The 18,930-nt window shown below is 58.1% G+C and overlaps 1 protein-coding gene across 4 annotated transcripts in view; it reads right to left on the bottom strand.

Annotated features, from left to right (window-relative positions):
* Positions 1 to 18,324, bottom strand: part of SHANK3 (SH3 and multiple ankyrin repeat domains 3) — a 50,341-nt gene extending 32,017 nt beyond the window's left edge. For 3 of the 4 annotated variants that reach the window (XM_060025913.2, XM_060025914.2, XM_060025916.1), the window contains exons 1-12: positions 17,925 to 18,324; positions 17,414 to 17,617; positions 16,494 to 16,565; positions 14,296 to 14,404; positions 14,069 to 14,220; positions 13,808 to 13,975; positions 13,590 to 13,706; positions 13,129 to 13,206; positions 12,113 to 12,179; positions 5,991 to 6,264; positions 2,856 to 3,058; positions 1,641 to 1,754 (exon numbers count right to left, since the gene is read on the bottom strand). In XM_060025913.2, coding sequence (XP_059881896.1) covers positions 1,641 to 1,754; positions 2,856 to 3,058; positions 5,991 to 6,264; positions 12,113 to 12,179; positions 13,129 to 13,206; positions 13,590 to 13,706; positions 13,808 to 13,975; positions 14,069 to 14,220; positions 14,296 to 14,404; positions 16,494 to 16,565; positions 17,414 to 17,617; positions 17,925 to 18,206 — 1,840 coding nt within the window. In that variant the 5' untranslated portion in view covers positions 18,207 to 18,324. The remainder of the gene's footprint in view (positions 1 to 1,640; positions 1,755 to 2,855; positions 3,059 to 5,990; positions 6,265 to 12,112; positions 12,180 to 13,128; positions 13,207 to 13,589; positions 13,707 to 13,807; positions 13,976 to 14,068; positions 14,221 to 14,295; positions 14,405 to 16,493; positions 16,566 to 17,413; positions 17,618 to 17,924) is intronic. The other variant, XM_060025915.2, reaches the window with a different exon arrangement.
* Positions 18,325 to 18,930: the final 606 nt, after the last annotated feature.

Raw genomic sequence — 18,930 nt, 5'->3', positions numbered from 1 at the left:
TAAAGGCCCCCGGACTCCTTCAGACCGACCCAGGGAGGCCCCTGTGCTCACGCCTGTCACAGCCATGCAGTGTGCCCGCCTGCCCCTCGCTAGGCAGAGAGCCAGCCCCTGTGACCCCAGCTCCCAACACAGGGTCCAGCGCACGTCAACCACCTAACAAACATGGGCTGTTCTCAAATTCCAACTCCAGTCCAGACCTCCCTTCCTTCCTCCCCAGCCTCAGATTCAGCTCCAACTGCCCCTGGACCCACAGAGTTCTCAGACCAGAACCTTTATTGCCCACCCTATAGGGGCGCACAGGACCCACTCCCTACGCAGGTCTCGAGGCCCCTCCTTCCCCTCCCCTCTCCTGTCCAGTTGGCACCAGAGCCCAAACTTCCGAAACCACTCCCCACCTCAACATACCACCCCACCTGCCCACGATGGGCAGAATACAGGATGTCGTGTCCCTCCCAGGCTCCCAGCCGCAAGGAGAGCCGTCAGGGTGAGGCGGTGTGAACAGCCAGGTATGAGAGTCAAGGCTCCACTGTGAAGCAATTATACTCCAATAAAAATAAATAAATAATTTATAATAAAGGCTCCTGCTCAGGAGTGGGTCAGCGGCCACACTCCTGCTTCCCTGGGCTCTGCCACGCTCCACCCAGGGCAGGGGTCCAGGCCACACAGGGGTGGGCTCCCCTGGGGAAACCCGCAACCCAGGATAAGGGAGCACAGCAACCCTGGCTCTGAGCCCTTCATGTGCAGAAAGACAGAGGAATGCACCCTGGGTCCAGACACACCACTAGTGACCACCACCTAGCCACCATTCAGGAGGGGGCTCCCTTGTCCCACCAGCTCTCGGGGCCAGAAATAATACCTGCGGGTCGAGGGGCCTCCTGGGTGCGCAGTCAGCCCTGGCTGGGGTCTTGAAGGGACCCCGCTCCTTTCCACCGGCAGGACCACCTCAGATCCCAACTCCCAGAGGGGTCCTTCCTGGAGGTTCAGGTGGTGAGCAGGGTTGGACCGAGGCTGCTCACCAGCCCCAGGAGCCACGGCCTTTGCCCTCACGTCCTTCCTGCAGGCTAAGGATGCAGCCATCCCCCACCTGCTGCCCTCAGACCATCCTGGCCCCAGGGCACCCATGACAGCCCCTCTGGGCCCAACTGGCCTCATTTCCTTTTGGCTGGCCCAGGCCTCCCGGCACTGCCCACTTGGACAATCTGTCCACTTTGGAAAGATGCCTCTTTTCTCATACTGACCTCTTTACTTGTCTGCCAGCCACACGGCAATCACACACTCCAAGCACCCAGCATTTCTGTGAGAACCGTGTCTGGGAAGGGTTGTGGTCACTGAGAGCCACATGTGGGATCACAGACTGGTGCACGTTCATACGTGTGCGTCCCATGGGCGCGCACGTCACACGTGTCTCCACAGCTGTCCAGGATCCAGATGCACACGTGTGTGTTGGTAAGTAAGTATGGGGTGAACGCGTGCCGTGTCTGTCATGTACACGAGTTTGCACCTACTTCGAACGTGTGTTTGAGTTTGTTCTAGTCTTTTCTCTGTGTATACAATGAGGATCTGCCTCCAAGCAAGACCAGCGGGAAGCTGGAAGGGGCGGCACCCTCAGGGGCCACCCAGGGGACGTAGGGGTCACTCACCGTGCCGCGTGTCATACTGTCTCATCTGCACCTCCTCCACGCAGTCAGCCGGGAACCAGCCTGTGCGGCCTTTCACGGTCCCCTCCCAAAAACCGCCCTCCCCAATGCTGAGCACTGGAGGGACAGAAGCCAGACGGGCTGTCAGGGTGGAGGAGGGCGGCCGGAGGGCCACACCTCTCCCACCAGCACCACCAGCCCCACCTCCACCTCCTCGGGCTCAGGCTCTGCCCACCCACCCTTCACGTCTCTCCTTCCCTTCCCGTCCCTTCCTTCATCCTCCTGTCTTTTCCCCTGGGAAAATTTTGGGATCCACACAGAAGACAGAAAAGAACAGATGGGCACAGCACAGGATGGGCATGTGGGGGACAGAGAGACGCACAGATGGACACACTCGAGGGGGGGACAGGAGGCAGAGGCAGGGGCCACAATCCTACTCCTGCCCTCCCAGCTGACCCCTCTCCTCCCACCTCTTCAACCAACCCCCAACCAACCTTGCTCTGTCGCCCACCCCAGGGGTCACGGCCAAGAGCTCAGGGTCATTGTGCTGCGGCCAGGGGATTAGGCCACATGATGGGCCATGGAGAGCTGACCCTCGCAACTGTGTCTTTCTTAGGCTCCACGGGCAGAGAGCGCTCATGAGGTGGGGACCCCAGTGATGACAGAGACCCTCGTAATGCAAGGGCCTTGTCATGGCACAGGACCCCTCATCACAGACACCCCCAGAATGGCAGAGGGTTCCCACATATCGCAAGCGTTTCCAATGAAAAAAGTCCCAGAAGTGACACAGGAACCCCATAATTCAAGGAAGCTCTGTAATAGGATAAGGTCCTACGAACACAGAGAACCCCACCACCACCAGCCCCGAGCATGACACAGAAACACCCCCATGACGAGAGGAGCTTCTGTTGTGACACGGAAAACCCAAAATGACAGAGGATGGAGAGGGACCCACGACAGGAACCCCATAAAGACAGACACCCCTCCCTGACAGAGCCCTTCACAGCGACACAAGGAATCCCCAGTGGCAGATGCAACCCATAATGACCACGGCGACTCAGAGTTCCCAGGGACACCCCTAATAACAGACACCCAAAATGGCATCAGCCCCTCCACGGTCGCCGGGAAGCCGGGCCGGGCACCCCAGAGTGGCGCCCGCGAACCCCAGGAGGCCCCGCGCCGCGCCCCCCCGCGACCGCGCCCCCCGCGCCCCCTCACCCTTCACGGCCTCGCCGCGGTGCAGCGGGATCTCGCCCTCGCCCTGCGGGCTGTGCGCCTTCACGGCGATGAACTTGCGGCCGGGGACAGCGCTGTAAAGTTTCCGCTTCGGGCCCCTGGGCGGCGGCGCGGGGGCCGCGGGGGGCGCCGGGCCAGGGCCGGGCACGGGACCGGGGCCGCCGGGGCCGCCGGGACCGCTCGGGCTGTAGACGAACACGTAGGTGACGGACGCGATGCCGGGGGGCAGCGGGCACGCGAAGCCGGCGCCCGGGGCCTCCATGGCGCGCGGCCCGGCCCCGCCGCCGGCCTCACCGCAGCCGCCGCCGCAGCGCCCGCCGCCCGCCGCCCGCCGCGGCCGCCCGCCCGCCCGCCGGGGGCCCGGCCCGGGGCCGCTCCATGGGCCGCGCCGCCGCGCCCGGCCCGCTCCCGCCAGCGCACGAGCCGCGCCCGCTCAGGGCTCCGGGGCCGCGGGGCTGCGCTCCCGGGCGCGCCGGGCTCGCTCCATGCCACGGCCGCTCCGCGCGCCCCGCCTCCTCCGCGGCCCGGCTCCTCCCTCTGCGGGCGGCGGGCCGGGCTCCCTCCTCTCCCCCCTGCGGCCCGGTCGCCGCGGCCCCGACGCGGGAGAGGCCGAGGGGCCGAGGGGGACTACGGTGCCCAGAGGGGAAGGTGGGGGAGGGGTCAGTCCGACGGAGGAGCGCGGGGACGGGGGAGGCGGGACCGGCTGGGTGGGAGCTGGGGAGGGACTGGAGGCTTCGGACAGGAGGGAAGCGCCTCCGTGAAGGTCCGCCTCGCCGCCAGGAGGGGCTCCCCCAGCGGGTCCGCGCCCGCACCCTCCAGCTCGGGCCTTGGCCTCCTCACACCCTGACCGCTGCGTGTGCTGGGCGCCAGAATCCCCCTCCCGACCTGGGTCTTCTCCTGGACATCTGCCTCGGATGTTCATGCCCTCTCCAGGCTGACCGCCTTGCCCGGACCACTCCCCCGATCTGGGCACCGAGCCTGAGGCCTCGGCCCTACGCCTCTGCCCTGCTCAACGGCCTGCACTGGCTCCCTGGCACCTAGGCCGACCAGGTCCACGTTCTCCGCCGATAGCCAGGCTCTCTGGGACGAGAATTAGCTACACTTCAGTAACTAGGCTGGGTGCCTTCTTTTCCCTCCCGCGGTCGCTCATAAGGCTGTCCCCAACACCTCAGCTATCCTAATGCCCCTCCTCCGGCCAACTGTTAAGTTACTGTCTCTCAGCTCCGAATGCACCTCTCTCTGTCCGGCTCTGTGATGGTGGTGGGGACTCTGCGACTACATTTCATGGCAGGCTTTGCCAACAGGGGGAGCCAGGGGGAAACTGCCACCTCGGCCACCTCTACCCACCACCCCACAACAGCAGCTCAAACTCAGCCGTCTACCTTCTCTCCTTCCACCAAACGTGATCTCTCCCCCTGAGGCCCTCTCCCTCCAGGGTGCACCAAACTTCCTCAGCCCCCTCTTGGCCGCTCACTGGGGGACTCCCTTACCTCCAATAAAAATTACCTGGATCGCTCCCCCCCAGCTGCTGCTTCGTCCTTAGCCCCCCACCACATCTGGCACTCTAGGCACCTACTAAATGTTTGCTGGAAAGAAAGCTACAATAATTCTGTTCTCCCCACAGAGCAGGTCTTAGCTTGTGTTTGCTGAAAGAATGACCGAATATACGAAAACTGCATGAAAGCAGGGCTTCCACACCGCTCCAGCTCAGGAGCAGCCCATCTGCAAAACTGAAACACCCCAAAGTTTGTTCTTTTAGCCACTGGGCCATGCAAAAGTTTTGGGGGAGAACTGAGGTGATTTGGGGCAGGACAGGTAGCCTTGCAGTCTGGGTAGGGACATCGCAGGTCGAGGCTATATGAGCAGGGACGACAGCAGAGGAAGAAATGGCTTCTATAAGCTCCTGCTGCACCCCTCTGCTGAACGCTCAGGCTTAGGAAGTTTGGGAATCAGGTCTACCGGGGGACAAGTTAAGCTGCTTCCCAGCTCTGTGACTTTGGGCAAGTCATTTACCCCACCTGAGAGTTAGGACCCTCATCTGTAAAATACAGCACAGCCTCATACACGGTCAACACTACGCTGCTGAGCCCAGCTGTCATTGTGAAAACAAAGTGCTATTTATGTAACTCTTTCAGTCAACATGTCAGCCGAGCACCTTCTATGTGACTGGCTCTGGAGCAACTGTGGGAAATGAGAAAGACAGCTCCTGCCCTCAAGGTGCAGGGAGGAGAGAGGCCTTAATCAGCAGCAGCAGGCCACTGCTGTGGGCCAGGGGGGTCCCAGTAGGGAGCCCTCACTGCCCAGGCTCCAGAAGGCTTCCCAAAGGAAATCTTTGGGTAGGATTAGCCTACCTTACTGATGAGAAAGGCAGGCACAGAGTGGTTGGCTAATCCGCACAAGGCCACACGGGAGGCAGATGCAAGGACTGCACTGGAGCCCATCCATCTGTCTGCAGAGCCAGTTTCTACCTTCCACTCCCCACTGCTCAGCTCAGTGGGGCTCCAGCCCACAGAGTCTGGTGAGGCTCCCGCCCAGGCTTTTTGCTCTAAGTTCTAGGAGTGCCAAGTCCTTCAGACGTCCTTGGTTCTCAGGGTCCCAGCACTCATGGTGAGGGATAAAGAGAAGAGCCATGGGGTCCTGTGGTTATACAGGGCCAGAGCGGCTGGGGAAACACCAAGACGGAGCGTTGGGATGAAGGCTCCCCCCTTGGGAACAGGGCTAGGGTCCACCCATAGATTTTGAGCCCTCATGGAAAGGAAGCTCCAGTCCCTGACCTCTTGCCACACGTCACCCAGCCCTGCCTCATCCCAGCCCTCACCCTCCTCCCTGGCACTGCAGGAACCTTTCTAAACCACAGGTCTGACCAGACCCTCTCCCCACAACATTCTCCCTCAGCTGCCCACTGCCTTCGGGACAAGTCCAGCTCCAGCCAGAGATCAGCACGGGGGCGCCTGCCCCAGGCCACAGGACCTCACCTTCTTCCCTTTCCCATCCAAAGAGACCCCCCCGCCGACCCAAAGCCTCAGCTCATCACTGCAGAGGTGCCAGGCACAAACAGGCCCCTCCCTGCCCCGCTAATGCTGGCTCCTCCAGGCTCAGGTCCCGGCCCCCACATACCTGATCTTACTCTGGCTGCCCCTGCCTGCTGCGAGGCCACTGCCGTCACTCTGCTGGTCACCATCCCGGTCCCGGTCTTTCTCCTCCTGCAGCCGCTGGAGCAGCAGCTGGTGGGGGAGGCTTCGCAGTGAAGGTCCAGGAGAAGCTGCTGGCTGCACCTCACCCTTCAGGTTGATGTCGCTGGCCGAGCGCTGCAGGGGCCGAGGAGAGGCAAGGCCGCTAGGGCCAGCCAGCCGCCGCCGCTTCGCATAGCTGGGGGTTTCCCTGAATGGTACTGGGAGGGGGTAGGGGGGACAGGTGAGACTCTGGGCAGCCAGAAAGGGTGACCAACTTGTCCTGGTTTGCCTGGTATTTCCAGATTTTAAAAGTAGAATCCTATGTCCCAGGAACTGCCTCAGTCCCGGCAAACCAGGACAGCTGGTCACCCCATGACTGAAACTATGATGCCAGGAGGGACACATACCAAACTGCCTCTACCTCTACCTTCAGGGGTAAAAGCCTGCCCTTCCTCTCAGCCAAATGAGGTCTTGGAACTGCCTTTTTCACAGGCTTCCAGAGAGACAAAACCGGCCACATGTGACAAATCTCACCAGACTACCACTGTATAGAACTGTTTGCAGCTGACCATAACCAGAGAAACTGTAAAAGATGTTCTAGACCGGGGGTTGGCAAACATCTGTAATGAATCAGATAGTGACCATTTCAGGCTTTGCAAGCCATACAGTCTCTGTTGTAAGGACTCAGCACGGCCTCTGCGGCATGAAAACAGCCTCAAATGATGTATAAGCAGATGGGTGTGGCTGAGTTCTAATAAAACTTTATTTAAATAGCAGATGATGAGTTTAAAAACATGATCCAACTATGTACTATTTACAAAAGAATCACTTTAGATCCAGAGACACAAGTAGGCTTCAAATAAAAGGATAATGGAAGATAATTTCATGTAAATAGTAACCAAAAGAGAGCTAAGTAGCTACATTAATATCGGACAAAATAGACTTAAAAGATAAAAAGTGTTACAAGAGACAGAGGACATTATATATTGATAAAAGTGTCAATTCATCAAATAGATTAACAATTATTAATACATATACAACAAAGCATCAAAATATATGAAACAAACACTGATATCTTTGGAGAAATAGACAGTTCTACAATAATATTTAAGACTTTAACACCCCACCTTCAATAATGAATAGAACATCTAAAGACAAGATCAATAAGGACATAGAAGACTTGAACCAATTAGACCTAACAAATATATATATATATATATATATATATATATATATGTATATATATGGGACACTCCACAGAAGAAGAGCAGAATACACATTATTCTCAAGTGCACATGGAACATTCTCCGAGATAGATCATTAATGAGGTCACCAAAAAAGTGTCAATAAATTTAAAAAGACTGAAATCATACAAAGTATCTTCTGCAATGACAATGGAATGAAGCTAGAAACTAAGAACAGGAAAAAAAACCTGGAAAATTCCCAAATATGTGAAAAATTAAACAACACTCTTAAACAATGTGTCAAAACAGAAATCATAAGGAAAATTGAAAACACTTTGAGAAAAGAAAAACAAAAATACAACATACCAAAACTTACAGGATGCAGTAAAAGCAGTACTAAAAGGTAAATTTATAGCTGTAAGCACCTACATTAAAAAGGGATAAAGGTCTCAAATCAATAACCTATTTAAGGAACTAGAAAAAGAGAAGCAAACCAAACCCAAAGCTAGCAGAGGAAGGAAATAATAAAACTTACTTGAGATAAACAAAATAGAGAATAGAAATACAGACAGAATCAATGACACCAAAAGTTGTTTCTTTGAAAATATCAACAAAATTGACAAAACTTTAGCTAGACTGACTAAGAAAAAAAAGAGAAGGGGGACACAAATAACTGAAATCAGAAATGAAAATTGGGGTATTACTGCCAACCTTATACAAGTAAAAAGAAATATAAGAGAATACAATGAATAATTGTATGTCAACAAAGTAGATAAACTAGATGGACAAATTCTAGAAAAACATAAATTACCAAAACTGACTCAAGAAGAAATAGAAAATCTAAACAGACCCATAAAAAGCAAGGAGATTGGATCAGTAATCACAAATCTCCCAACAAAGAAAAATCCAGCATGAAATGGCATCGCTAATGAATTCCACCAAACATTTAAAGAAGAATTAGCAAAATCCTTCTCAAATTCTTCCCCAAAAATGGAAGAGGTAGGAACACTTCCTAACTTATTCTATGAGCAATTTTTAAATGAGCAAAGGGACTTCCCTGGTGGTTCAGTGGGTAAGACTCTGTGCTCCCAATGCAGGGGGCCCAGGTTCTATCCCCGGTAGGGAAACTAGGTCCCACATGCATGCCGCAACTAAGAAGCCCTCATGCCGCACCTAAAAGATCCCGCATGCTGCAACTAAGACCCGGCAAAGCCGAAATAAATAAATAAATATTTTTAAAAATAAATAAAAATGAGCAACATTTCTCCTGACATTTCTCCAAAAAAGATGTACAAACAGCCAACAAGCACATGAAAAGATGCATCAACAACCATTAGGGAAATGCAAATCAAAACCACAATGAGATACCACTTCACTTAGACTAGAATGGCTATAATAAAAAAATTTTTTTAATAAAAAATATTCTTTTAAAGGTAATAACAAGTGGTGGTGAGGATTTGAAGAATTTGGAACCCTCATGCATTGCTGGGGGAATGTAAAATGGTGAAAAACAATTTGGTAGTTCCTCGAAAAATTAAATATAGAATTATCATATGACCCAGCAATTCCACTCCTAAGTGTACACCCAAAATAATTGAAAACAGGTTTTCAAGCAAATACATTTCACACATCTTCGTAGCAGCAATATTCACAATAGCCAAAGGGTGGAAACAGCCCAAGTGTCCATCAAAGGATGAATGGATAAACAAAATGTCACATATACAAACAATGGAATATTATTCAGCCATAAAAAGGAATGAAGTAGTGATACATCCTACAATATGGATAAAGCTTGAAAACAAGGAAGCCAAATACTAAGGGTCATTCCACTTAAATGAAATATCCAGAATAGGTAAATCTCTGCAGACAGAAAGTATGTTAATAGTTGACAGGGGTTGAGGGAGAGGGGAATGTGGAATAGTTGCTTAATATATATGTTGTTTCCATTTGGGAGGATGAAAATGTTTTGGAATTCAATACAGTTGGTTGTGAATGTACTAAATACCACTGAATTATTCCATTTAAAATAGTTAATTTTATGTTACATGAATCTGATTTTGACGGTGGGCTGGATTTGGCCTGGGGGCATTGTTTGCCAAGCCCTATTCTAGACTCCTGTTATGCAAAGTGTGGGCCTTGGGCCTCACCTCCAGCTTTTAGAAATGCAGAATCTCAGGCTCCACCCAGACCCTCTGAGTCAGAATCTACATTTAACTAGATCCCTGGGTGACTCAAATGTACATTGCTAAGTGAGAAGCACCTCCCTAGGGCACTTCAAAAGCACTCTGGGAGAGCAAGTCAGAGAGAAGTGTACTTGAAAGTGTACACACAAGAGAGGGTGGGAGAGCCTGTGGACCCAGAGGTAGCCCAAGGCGACAGGTGAGGAAGCAGAGGTGGCTGCTCCCAGGTAGGATCCCTGCTTCCAGCTGGTCAGTCTAGAGGGGGAAGGTGAGGCTGCCAAGAGGCTTCCAGGTGACCTGTCCCGGGAAGGGTGACAGGCCTCAGCCTACCAGATCCCTCCAGGTGGGCTTCGTGCCTGAGGAAAAGGAAGGATGACTGGGCAAAGCCTCCCTGCCGCTCCTCCTCTGTGCGCAGGTCCCACCCGGGTCCCCAAGCTGGGGTGGGACGTGACAACTGACTCATGGAGGGAGTGTGCGCAGAGGGAGTGGGGTCACAAGGATGGATCCCTGGATTGCTCAGGACTAAAGACAGGCTTTGCCGTTAACCCTTCTGTGCCTCAGTTTCCTCCTCTGTAAGAATGGACTAACAACAATCACTCATTGGGGGGTTGTTAACACAGTGAATTAAAGTAACAGGGCTTATCGTAAGCACTCATGGACACCTGGCTGCGTCTTCTGAGTGTATGTGTGACACCTGAGCAGGTAAGGGCACATGGCCGACAGAGCTGATGCCCACAATGGGACTAACTGATATGGACCTCTCAGCTCAGCGACAAATGCCTAACCCCAGCCGGGTGAGCTCACTCTGGATCAGGCAGACAGAAAGGTAATGGTGACCCCAGGAGCCCTGGCATGTCTGTTCAAAGAAGAGGGGCAGCTGAGGCCTGCCTGACTCTCAGCCCGGACCGTGGCCTGGCCCCCACCCTCAAGGCCACCTGCCAGAGTCCAGACCCACGGAATCGAATCCCACATGAGGTCAGAGGGGGAAGGGGTTGCAAATAACCATATTTTACTGAAAGGAACTGAGGCGCAGAGGTCCCAAGAAGCTTTCCCAAGGTGACATCACAAGCAGAAGAGGGAACCCACATCCACAAACCAGGCTTCTCCCAGGCTAACAAACACCTCCAAACACGCAGCAGCCCCAACCAGACCCTAACTGGAGCCCTTGCTCTGTCTCTCACCCCTAATTCAAACCTCAAACTTCATCACAGTTCTCTCCCAAGCAGAACCTGGGCCCCAAGCCTACACCACTTCATCAGCTCAGTTACGTGCTCGACACACGCCTACTGATTCTGCAGCCTACCCGCTGTCACAGTCCGCTGACCCTGCTTGGGGAACGAGGGGCTCCTAACCAAGCCTCACTGTGGGGAGGACTGTTCTGGGAAGACTCTATATCGGAAGACTTCTTAACATGAACTTGGCCTTCGTCTTAACCCCTGCCTGACCATAACCTCACATTAGAACCAACAAGGACTCAAAACCTGAGACCAGCTCTAGCCCTCTGCTGTCCACTGTCACTTTAAATTTGATAAAAATGGGGATATCAGGCTTCCCTGGTGGCGCAGTGGTTGAGAGTCCGCCTGCGATGCAGGGGACATGGGTTCGTGCCCCAGTCCGGGAAGATCCCACAGGCCGCGGAGCGGCTGGGCCCCTGAGCCATGGCCACTGAGCCTGCGCATCCAGAGCCTGTGCTCCGCAACCGAAGAGGCCACAACAGTGAGAGGCCCGCGTACCGCAAAAAAAAAAAAAAAAAAAAAATGGGGATATCGCAGTCCCAGCAGAAAGGGGAGCCTGGGAGTCTGTGTTCCAAAGAGAGCCGTGGGCAGAAAAGCCTTGTCCACCAAGGACAGAGGGAGCTGAGCAGGAAGTCCCTCTATGGCTAGGGGGCTGGAAGGGGCAGCCCCTGGCCAGAAAATATACTTTCCAGGAAGAGAGGCCCACCCCCCAGCCACCCCACACAGGGAGGGGCGGCAGGATTTGGAGGGCTGACAGGGGAGTGGGTGCCCCCTGACCCAGGCCCGATGTGAGCCCTCCTGCCCTGAGGTTCAGACTACAGGGCACCCCCTGGTTCTCCTTCTGGGGCACGTGCGGGGCTCCCCCTGAAGCACTGGCTGCCGAAGGCTCAGAGCCCCTCGCCCCGAGACCGCTGCCACCCTCTCCCACGGGCATCCCCGCCACTGGGTTTTGACTTCTTTGCGCGTGCATACATGTGTCGAGGCTTGCTACGGGCCACTTGAACTGCTTTATGTGCCAGGATGAAGTGAAACACTGAGGGTCCACTGCCACGTGTCCCCTGCTGGCCCTTCACACGACCTAACAGGAAAACAAATCTTGACCCTAACTTCAACCCTGCTTGCAACCTAAGTTGATCTCTAAACCCAGCACTGGCGCCAACCCACAGCCCTATCCATTATTACCATACCCTTGACCCTGACCTGACTCTAACCCCAATCCACAGCCCTCACCTAACCATGACCTTGACCCTGACCCTTTGTCCACCCTACACAGGCCCTTCCCTCAGCACATTCCCCATACCTGCAGGGGCCACTAATGGACCACTCCCAGTTGTACTGGAAGAACTGGAGGAAAAGGCTCAGGGTATGGGGGCTTCCTTGTAACACCCCCACTGACCCTTGCACTGCTGGGCCCCGACGACCCCCACAAATGCACATTCAGCAGGGACCTGGGTGGGCAGAACTCACCAACATCCGAATCTTTGTGAGTCTTGATGACCTCCGCAAGCTCAAAGTTCCCTGCTATGATGGCCACCTGCGGGAGGGGAGGGGCAGGAGGGAGGCTCAGCAGCCCCAAACGCGCCTCCCCTGGGCCCCGGCGGCGCCTTCTCGGACCCCCGTGTGGGGTCTTCCTCAGCTGGGGGCCCCAGGTTCGGACGCTGTCCCCTGCCTAAACTCACCACCCCAGTCTGCATGGGACCGAGGGGTCTCCTGGGACATGAGACTCTCGGAGCTAAAGCTGGGACGTGCTGGCCACTCTGCCTGTTCTCTTAAGGGCCCCTCCACACGCCATCTTTTCTGTCTCAGCCATGGCCCACCACTACCTTACTCCTGTCGCCCTCTCTGCTCCGTGCCCCCACCCCTGCATCTCGTCATCCAGAAAGCCCTCCACTGCTGCCTCTGCCCCCTTGACTAGACAATCAGTGGCCACACCTGCTCTTCCCACGTCTCCTATGGAGGCCCTTGCTCCCACTGAGAGTGGGGTCCCAGCTCCCTCCGTGTCCAAAGTCCCCATGACGTGGTCCCCGACTCCCCCCACAAACTCCAGGCCACACAGAGACCCATCCGTCGGGTCATCCTGGTGCTAAGAACCAAACCTGGCCAGAGAAAAGGCCCAGAAACATGACCTGAGTTCCGCCGGGATCTGGGACCACCCCTCTCGCCCCTGGTTCGGCCTCTGCACCCCACCTGTCTCTGGTAGATCAGGCCCACAACTGTTCTCCCTTGGCCCCAGGGCCCTCTAGCCCTCTTCTCCTCTTCCTGGAAGGGGGACCAAGGGAACCACCCTCAACGAACACCCCCACCACGAGCTGGGCACTGCACTGGCTCACCCCCTTCCTCCGTCCCACCCTGGGGCGATCCTGGAGTCAGAGCTCCCTTATTACTCTACAGGGGAAAAAAGCAAGCTCTAGAGAGACCAAGCCACATACAAACAGACAAACACGCCCTGGGGCAGCCTCATGCTCCTGTAGACACTGGCGTACCTGGAAGGCTGTCTGGCTGTTATAATTGCGGACATCCTTATTGGCTCCACGGAAAAGCAGGACGCGGGCACAGCTCTCCTGTGGGAGGGTCGGAGTAGGGGTTGCAACTGGGCGACAGCACACGCGCACGCCGGAGTGCAGGGCACACGCACCCACGCCTACACGTTCAGCGCACACATGTGTAGCACAGGGACAAGCAGGTCAGGTGCACACGTGCAGGTCCCACCTGGCCCAGAGGGCCCAGGCACACACAATTCACACCTGGTTGTGCAGAACACACACACACGACACGTGTGTGCAGGGAAATGATATACACACGTAGGTCTACAAGGCCACAGCTCACTGCAGAACGCAGAACACGCACTTGTGGCGCGACACACAGGGTCAGACGTGCACACACAGGTAGTCACTGCACAGCATCACCTGTGTGTACACACACGTGTGCACAGGCGCAGGCACACCTGGTTGTAGAGGGCACAGATGTGCAGGGCTGTGTTCCCCGAGGCGTTCTGAGCCCCCATGTTGGCTCCGTAGAACAGCAGGTGCTCCAGGTGCTGCACGTGCCCGAAGCGGCAGGCCTGGGGAGGAAAGAGGTGCTGCTGGGCCCCTGGACAGAGCCCAAGCCCCAAACCCCGGAGACAGAGCCGGGGACACCCCCGCCGTCGTGCTCCCCGCCCACCTGGTGGACCTCCTGCCAGCCATTCTCGTCGGCGGTCCCCAGCCGAGCGTGGTCGTGCAGAAGCAGCTCACAGCAGAGGGCGTCTCCCCCACCCAGGGCGCTGTGGTACAAGGGCGTCAGGCCGCGGCTGTCCTTGTAGTCGGGGGAAGCGCCCAGGTCCAGCAGGGTCTGAGAGCGAGAACCTCAGTATTCATGCCAGGCCAGCCTCCTCCCGCTACTGGGCCGCACGCCCCTCCGGGCCAGGGCTGTGCCCGCACTGACCGTCAAGGCCGCCGCATTCCGCTGGCGCGTGGCACAGTGCACAGCGGTGAGCCCGTCGCGGGTGCGGAAGTCCAGGTGAGCACCGCCGTTCCTCAGCACCTTCAGCAGGTCTGTGGCGTCGTCTAGCTGGGCCGCAAGGCTCAGAGGACACTCTGGGTTCAAGGGATAGATGAAGGTCATAGTCCTGGCCATTCCAAGGCCATGCCCCTTCCTGCTCTGCTTCTCACCTCCTGAGTCAGGATCGTGGAAATTGGGGTCCAGCCCCTTGTCCAGCAGGCGTGCCACCTTTTCCGTGTTGTGCAGCTGGACATATTCCATAAACTTCTTCAGGTTCGCCTGGAACACCCAGCCATCCTGATCAGCCCACACCACGGCCACCATCATCTGACCATCACCCACCTTCCACCAGGGAGCCTCAGATTACCTGCGGGGCACCACCCCACCCCACCCTCAGTCTGACCTATCAGCCTACATCGTGACCTTGTCACGCCTCTCATGTCACCCTAAGCCCTGCACTCCCGCTGTGGCCCCGATCCCAGCTCAGCTGGACCCACGCCCTGCTCCAAGTCCTTCCCTGAATCCCAAGCTGTCAGCCTGAGCCCAGCCAGCCCCTCGACAAGGCCAGGCTGCCCTCGCTCACGCCCCCTGAGTGAGTTCCCTACCCCAACCTCAGCCCCTGCCCTGGCTTCTCTCCCTGGCTCCTGGTGCCCCAACCTGTCCAGCCTGGAAGAGCCCGAGGCCACGTGGGCAGGAGCCAGCCCAGGGCAGCCCACATCCCCATCACTCTCAAGGTAGCCTGTTCCTTATCCAGCCCATTTTCTTCACAAGCTCACCCCGTGGCAGACTGCCAACTCCGGGGCCCTCCCCCATCACCAGGTGCCCCCTCCTGCCACGTGACCTTGACCGCCTTTCATTCATACCCCGAGTCGTGCGTCGTGCGCTAATGTAACCAGCAAAGCCTCACTGAGCTCCTGCTGGTGCTACAGTGCCACGTGCACAGGGCAAGGTGCCCTGGCCAGAGGCCCCGGGCCCTCTAGAAACGAAGCGCATCACAGATAAGACAGGGTGCCGCAGGGCCAGCCCCATGGGAGGAGCATCCTCCGGGGGGTCAGGCAGTGAGAAAGGAGGAATGATGCTCACGGCTGACAGGAAAGACCTCAGCTGTAGCCGGCAGGGGGGGGGGGGGGGGCAGTGTGATGGTGGGGGCCAGCTGGAGCCCAGGCAGGCAGAAACACGGGACTGTGGTAAGGAATCGAAACGCATCCTAAAAACGAGTGGGACTCACTGAAGGTCAGGAGTCACTGGTGTCCTGTGGGTCACTGGGGACAGTTTTGGAGGAGGGGCAACTACAGGAGGAACCCAGGGTGATAGGTCACACCGGGGCCAGTGAGGGAGTCTCTGCCCAGCCACAGAGTCATGGCTACTGACCACCACATGCCCCGGGGTAGCAGAGAAGTCTGGCACGGAGGCTCCAGGATCACAGCGCGGTCACTGGGCCGCAGGGGTGAATGTTCAGATCCCTCTCTTAGGCTCCAGAGACTGTCAATGAAGTGTCCAGCAAGCAAATGTCCATTGGCCCAGGGGAGCCTGGGGTGGGAGCTCAGGGACTCTGACTGTGGGAAGGGCCGCGGCACCCACCCTGCCCCTCCTACATTCAGAGAAGACAGGGAGGTGCCCCCCAAAGAGCACTTGGGGTCAGACCCTCCTAGCAACATTATCGAGGAGTAAAGACTCCACAAGTATGCCTAGGGGCAGGGCCCCAGAGTCAGAGAGATCTGGGTTCAGCCCCAGCATCACTGGATGCAGAGCTGTAAGTCAGTCACTTAACTTCCCTGGGACTCAGTATCTTCATCTGTGAAATGGGATGATAATAGTCCCTCACAGAAGAAAATTAATGAGATGCCTAAAGTGCCCAGCACTGGATGACTACTAAGTGCTGGGCTCCCTGTTCTCCCCACCCCTACCCAGCTCCCCGCAACAACCACATCTGGCGCCTGCTCACTTCTCCCCCACAAAGACACTGTGCCCTATCGCACTCCACCCCTTAGCCGGGGCCCACCAGAGGGGTCAGCCAGAGTCTGATCTCACTAGAACCCATCACCAGACCGACCACCCCAAAGCCATGGTGCCCCGAGTCTGCACCCAGCCCTCTAGCCGTCCCCAACACCCACTCTGGGCCCCTAACGACAAGAGAAAGCAGACTGAGCCAACGCTGGCAGGACTGACTGGTCAGCCCCAACCAAGGTCGGGTGGGGGGTTCTGGGAACAGGGGGAGGGCCTCAAGAAGGGAGTTTTTAAACAACATTTTTGACACCACAAAACCCAGTTAAGGCTGGGGTGGGTGAACACTGGTCATGGGGGGGCGGCGGTCAGAGGGGGTGTAGAAGGTGACCTTGGAGTCCACTCCCTGTGGCTGCCTCCTTACCTTTGTGTGAAGCTTTGCAAACTGCTTATCATCAATAAGGTTCTGGGCATAAACTCGTCGCTTGTATCGAAACTGCTCAGGTAAAGACAAGGCAGAAAAAGGCATCCGCCTGGGCTGAGTGAGTGAAAGTATGCACATAACCGAGTCCTGCCCACTTCTGTGCGGCTAGGGCCCCACGCTGCTCGCCACCACCACCACCCCGCCCCCCGCCACAAAACCGCTGCCGGCCAGCCACACGAAGCCATGCACACTACCATGGACACCACCAACACAGAGGTCAGGCGTGATGTACGCCCAGCTGTCCGCCTGCAGTGCCCTTTCTGTCTCATTCCCATCCCCGGGATTCCCTGGAAACCTCAGTCCTCTTCCAAGACCAGGTTCCAGGCTGACCTTCCGAGACATGCCGTCTCTGGGAAGAACTGTCCCTACTTGCCGGGGCCACCACGGAGGCCAAGCCGGCTCTGAGCTCTGCCACCGTAATTCTTGGCTTCAGTGCTCATTGCACTTGCCACCCCCACCTCCAAACCGTGGGTCTGGGTCCCCTTGCTCACAGGGCGCTCAGCAGCCTTTACACCGTGGACGGGTGAGCAAACGAGGAAGCTTAGGTCGCCCTTCGGACAACTTCACGGGCGGGGAGGAGGAGACGCTGACACCGACATGCACACAGACCACGGCTGGCTTACTCCACACAGCGCTCCGGGCACTCACGCCTGCTCACACCCCATCGCACGTGCCGCTGACCGCACGCACGGCACGCGGCTCACACCTCACGCGCCAGACACACAACTCAACCCCCCCGCCCGCCGCTTCCACACTAACTCGCCGCGTCCGTGCCCCTCGCTGCCGCGCCCTCCGCCGCTCCCGCCCCGGAGCTCGGAGCTCTCAGCCCGCCCCCTGCCGCGCCCCCGGCCGCCGCTCACCTCCAGGTAGGGCAGGGGCGTGTCCAGGTTGGGCGGGTATTCCTGCAGGAGCCGCTCCTCGTCCAGGAACTTGCCCGCGCGGCCCCGGGAGGGCGGCTGAAAGAGCCCGTAGTTGAGCGCGTCCTGGAGGCTGTGGTTGAGGGCGCAGAGCACGCGCTGCTTGGCTGCCCACACCGGCGCGGCCGGGTCCAGGCGCAGGCACTTCTGCGGCGGAGCGGGAGCGTGAGCGCCGATCGGCCCCGCGCGGCGCTGAGTACTGAGTCCCCGGGCCCCGCGCGCCCAGGCCGCGGACCCCGAACCTCCGCGCCCCGCCGGCTAGGCCTCGCCCCGAGGGCGGTGCTTCCCCAGGCCCCGCCCCCGCCCTGGAGGTGGGGAGGGTCCCGGCGGAGGTGGTGGGGGAGGGGTGAGTAGCGGCGGGCCTGGGGTCTCCCGCGCAGGGCTCCGAGAGCGCGGGTGGGGGGCTGGGAGAGGAGGGCGGGGGTGCCGCCGGGATCCGGGCGGCGAGGCTCACCGTCTGCTGAAGGTCCGGGATGCCGACGCGCACGATCACGGCGCTGGCCCCGGGGCCGTCCATCCCCGCGCCCCGGCCGTGGCCGCTCGCGGCCGGGAGCTGGGCGCCCCGGGGCTCCTCGCGGCGCCCCGGCCCCCCCTGCCCCCCCACCGGAGCCCCGTCGGCCGCGATGCGCGGGAGGGGGCCGGGGGGGGCCGGGGCCGGCACGGGGGACAGCGGCGCCGAGGGCTCCGCAGGGGCGGCGGCGGCGGCGGCGGCGGCGGCGGCGCGGCTCAGCTGCATCGGCCCCGGCTCCGCTCGGCGCCTGCCTTCCCCGGGGGCGGGGGCGGCGGGGGGAGGGGGCCTGAGCGGCGAGGAAAGCGGGGGTGGCAAGGGGGCTGCGCCGGAGGCGGGGGCCGGGAGGGCTCAGAGCCAGCCGAGGGCGAGGGGGACTTTGCGGGGTCCCGGGGTGAGGGGTGAGGGGTGGGGTTGGTGCGAAGGGCGAGGGCCGCGCAGCAAGGCGGGGGCCTAGGGGCTGCGCCGGGGGTGTGGGGAGTCCTAGGCCTCAGTGTGGGGAGAGTAGCTGAGCAGCAAGGGCCGCGCCGCCGTTCGGCTGCGGAAGAGCATCTGTGGCCCACAGGGGAAGATGCGGCGAGGAGGGGGTCTTGGACCTGGCGTGGGGGCCGCCTTGGGCACAGGGACCAGAGGCAGGGCAGGAAGGGGAGAGAAAAACAGGAAAATTAATTTCCGGGGGTGGCAGCTTCTCTACCACCCTACCGACCTCCCCTCCCCACCCCACTCAGGCCCCGGAGGAGATGACAGAGACCAACACTGCCCCAGTCCTGGGGTGGGACGGTGGGGACCTCGGAAACCTGGAGGGGCCGGGACTTCTCCCACAGCCAGAACCAATTAACCTCACAACTTAACCCTTAGGACCACGCCGAACAGTGTGCCGCGCGGCTCCCGGCTCCCCCACCCCTGGCCGAGGCTGGGGAGTTCACTCCGGACTCTGAGGCCCGCCTCTTCT

Source organism: Delphinus delphis, chromosome 11 (genome assembly GCF_949987515.2).
Source record: "Delphinus delphis chromosome 11, mDelDel1.2, whole genome shotgun sequence".
Taxonomy (NCBI): domain Eukaryota; kingdom Metazoa; phylum Chordata; class Mammalia; order Artiodactyla; family Delphinidae; genus Delphinus; species Delphinus delphis.
The sequence above is the reverse complement of the archived record's forward strand: the minus strand, read 5'-3'. Positions and strand labels throughout refer to the sequence as shown.